General features: G+C 38.6%; 1 protein-coding gene across 5 annotated transcripts in view; it reads right to left on the reverse strand.

Moving 5' to 3' along the window:
* Positions 1-3,373, reverse strand: part of slit2 (slit homolog 2 (Drosophila)) — a 70,734-nt gene extending 67,361 nt beyond the window's left edge. For all 5 annotated transcript variants that reach the window (XM_053479941.1, XM_053479939.1, XM_053479940.1 and 2 more), the window contains exons 1-2: positions 2,518-3,373; positions 791-862 (exon numbers count right to left, since the gene is read on the reverse strand). In XM_053479941.1, coding sequence (XP_053335916.1) covers positions 791-862; positions 2,518-2,699 — 254 coding nt within the window. In that variant the 5' untranslated portion in view covers positions 2,700-3,373. The remainder of the gene's footprint in view (positions 1-790; positions 863-2,517) is intronic.
* Between the last annotated feature and the right edge of the window lie 813 nt (positions 3,374-4,186).

Here is a 4,186-nt window from a genome sequence, read left to right on the forward strand (position 1 = left end):
GATAGTAATCTAGTGATTAAATAAACTACCCCACCCCCACACCCAACATAATATCACTCCACTTATAGTCGTCTACACCACAGGGACACATGGAGACTTAGGACACGAGGCAGGGAACACCCTGGACGAGGTGCCAATACATCTTACTCCATGCACTTTATTTATTTATTTATTTGGTTGTTTGTTTGTGTGTGTACGATTCTAAATAAAAACAATGAAGAAACATATATAGGAAAATATAATACACTAATAATAATTATTATTATCATTATTATAATAATAATGATAATAATAATAATAATAAGAAGAAATATATTGTTGTAAAATTAAATGAAATGCACAGATTTAAATTCTGCAGGAACAGATAAAGTGACCCTCATGAAAACACTCTCTCTCTATCACACACACACACACACACACACACACACACACGAGTGAAACGCAGGTGCATTTTGGGAATCAGCTCCACACACACTAATACTGTTACCACTCTACGCTCTGCTCACTTTAAAGTGCACTTGAAGAAGGCAGCACACTTGTGCACTTGTCATCTTACTCTATGCATATATAATATACGTCTCTAAATATCTCTATACCACTCCCTTGGTCTGTCTGTCTGTCTGTCTATCTGTCTGTCTGTCTGTCACAGTGTCCTCTAAGGCTGTTATACACTTAAAGTGTCCTCTAAATAAAACGTCCAATAATAAACAGAACAACACAATAACAGAGCAAAAGATCTTTATATGAACTGTGTGTGTGTGTGTGTGTGTGTGTGTCAGCTTGTACTCACAGCACTCGGAGATTTCTCAGCCCCGCAAAGTCTGCCTTCGTGATTTTGGTCAGATTGTTGTTGTTGAGGTCACTACACACACACACACACACACACACACACACAGAAAGGAATTCAGGTCTCACACTTACAGAATTACAGCTAGATTAGACTTTGGGCTCTGATCCTCATGCCGTGTCACAGCACACTGTTCTGGTGCTAACCTGTCGCAGTGCATCATGGGAATTCATGGTTCTACAGAACGGAGAACGAACACACGAGTGCACGGGATAGTGAGCAGCGTGCGGCGGGAAACACGCAGACGAGCTCTTTACGTAACTGCTCATGTTAACGCTGGACGTCTGATCTATACAGTGTCCCACTCGCAAGTTAGTAATGTTTAAAGTTAATAAAAGGTTCATTCAAAAAAGTGTTGTAGTGTGCGATTTCACTGAAAAACACTTATTACATAATTAATCTTTTTTTTTGTTGCTTATTACATAATTAATCTCTTACTCATGTTCCTTTTAATTAATTATAAATTATGACCACCTGATAACCAGGGGCACTTCCAACAGGAAGTATGCTTTATTAGGGGGTGGAGAAGGGGGGGGGGGTGATGTCATCATCACTGAGAACATTAATACATAACTATGGAATAAACTGGATGATAAAAAAGTAGTAAATAATAATAAACAAATATATAGTGTCTGGAAAAATAAATAATTATGTCATGTGTAATAATAATAATAATAGTAATATGCAGATATTTATATATTTTCTAAAAATATTTATAACACAAATATTTTTTTTTTGCAATAAAATGGTGCACTTATTATTATTATTATTATTATTATTATTATTAACAAAAATAAAAATAATAATTAAATTAGCAGGAGGCTGATATATAGATATAATTAGGTCATGCGGGCACAACACAATTTACAATAATAATAAGAAGTAGAAGAATCACATATGTATCTACTTTCTAGAAATATTATACTAAAAATTAGTTTGTAACAATTATTAATAACAACATCAACAATAATAATAATAGTAATAATTATCATAATAATCATATGCCACTATATAGAAATATTTATAATATATATTTATGACTTCAATAAAACTATGCATTAGTTATTATTATTATTATTATTATTATTAACTTGCAGGTTCAGCTTATGTATAGCTTTAATAAAGGCACAATGTAATATTAACCACAATAAAAATCTGTGCATATAACTATTATTGTGTAGCTATTATTATTATTATTATTATTATTATTATTATTTAAAAGTATGTCTGCAATAAAAATGTGCATCAATAATAATAATAATAATAATAATAATAATAACACAATAATAGTTATATGCATGTATGTATATGTTTTCTCGAAATATTTATAATATAAATGTATATCTGCAATAAAAAAGTGCATTAATGATTATAACTAGCAGGAAGCTTATATATACAGTAAATTTAATTGAGTCACGTGGGCACAACGTAACATTTACAATAATAATATTAATAATAATAATAATAATAGTAATAACTCTGGTGATTATAATAAGAGTAATGATAATACTAATGACAGTGATGATAACTCTGGTGATTATAATAAGAGTAATGATAATACTAATGACAGTGATGATAACTCTGGTGATTATAATAACAGTGCGCGGGATGTACAGTAGTAACAGTGACAGTGATGTAATCAGAGTGATAAAGGCGGTAAAGGCTCTTACACGCGCTCGGCGCTGCGCGGGATGTCTCTCGGGACGCTCCGCAGTCCTTGCGCGTGACAGTCCACTGTGGTTCCGACGCACGAGCACTGAGCCGGGCAGAGCTGCGCGTGCGACCCGCCGACCCCAAACAGCAGCGCGAGCGCCGCCGCCAAGCAAACCGCCGCCGCGCTCCGCGCACACATCTCCGTCTGTCTGTCTGTCAGCCTTTATTTATTTATTTACTTATTTATTCACTCTCTTCTGGTTGTCCCGGAGGAGGTGAAGTTCCTCAGAGCGGGCGGATGAGCTCACGGTCCCGCTGCAGACACACAGAGAGCCGGTCAGTTGGTGTGTGTGTGTGTGTGTGTGTGTGGGTCCGGATACGCTGCCGCGGTTTGGAGAGAGAAAGAGAAAAAAAAAGTTGGATAATCCTGCAAAAGGGGAGCGCGCGCCCCGAGAGCTCGCGCTCACTTCTCGTAATAACGCAAAAAAAAAAAAAAAGAATTCAGACGCGCGCGCGAGCCACACGGTGTGCGAGGGTTCCGCTTCTCTCAGCGCGGCGCGCGAGCTCACGGAGAAGAAGCGTCCTGCCGCCCTAGTGCATCTGTCATCCTCGCGTTTGAATGTGTGTGCGTGAGTGTGTGTGTGTGTGTGTATGTGTCCTCTCACTAGCACCTGACAATGTGTGTGTGTGTGAGTGTATGATGATGATGATGCAGGAAAAATATTAACTGCGCACAAATGCAGTGTATGTGTGTGTGTGTGTGTTTAGTCCAGTTGCAGTCCGCAGTATGAATAATTTCCGGTTTGTATCCAATAATGTCCCTCAGATCCGGGGAGAAGAAAGAAAGTTGCGGTAGAGTTCGCGAGCGGTCGCGCGCTGGGACTTCTCTCGCTTCTAAACCAAAAACCTGCTGCACGTGCACGGAGAGAGACTTGGTCCCGCCCATCGGCCCGCCCCCCTTCTGCACACTGCACAGAGAGAGAGAGAGAGAGAGAGAGAGAGGGAGAGATGGAGAAAGAAAAGGACAGAGCAAAGGACATCTGCAAGACAGACAGTGATATTAAAATAGAGACACAATATATATATATAGAGAGAGAGACAGACAGGAAGGGAGTACAGTGAGAGGGACAAGTGCAGTGAAAGAGACAGACAGTAAAAAGAGTCCAGTGAGAGAGATGGACAGGAAAAGGAGTGCAGTGAGAGAGAGACAGACAGACAGACAGACAGACAGGGGGAAAAGTGCAGGTTGAGTGCAGTGAGAGAGACAGCCAGGGAAAGAATGCAGTGGGAGAGACAAGTGCAGTGAGAGAGACATGTAGGGAAAAGTGTACAGTAAGAGAGACAGACAGGAAAAAATAAAGAAAAAAGTTTTTTTTTATTTCAGACATTTGTAGGGAGAGAGAGAGAACAGTGGACAATACGCAGTAACAGGAGACAGATAGAAACAGATAGACAAAAAAAGTTGCGAGAGAAACAGACAGACAGACAAAGGGACAAAGTTCAGATTAAGATGTATATATGTATACACAGAGAGAAAGAGAAGAAAGAAGAGACAGACAAAGAGATATACAGGGATATATAATTTAAACATTTATAGGAAGAGTGAGACAGAAAGACAGCAAAGAAAGGACAAAAAACATAATTTGAGAGAGACAGACACAGACAAACCAAAAGAAACACAGACAT

The sequence above is a fragment of the Clarias gariepinus genome, chromosome 20 (genome assembly GCF_024256425.1).
Source record: "Clarias gariepinus isolate MV-2021 ecotype Netherlands chromosome 20, CGAR_prim_01v2, whole genome shotgun sequence".
Taxonomy (NCBI): domain Eukaryota; kingdom Metazoa; phylum Chordata; class Actinopteri; order Siluriformes; family Clariidae; genus Clarias; species Clarias gariepinus.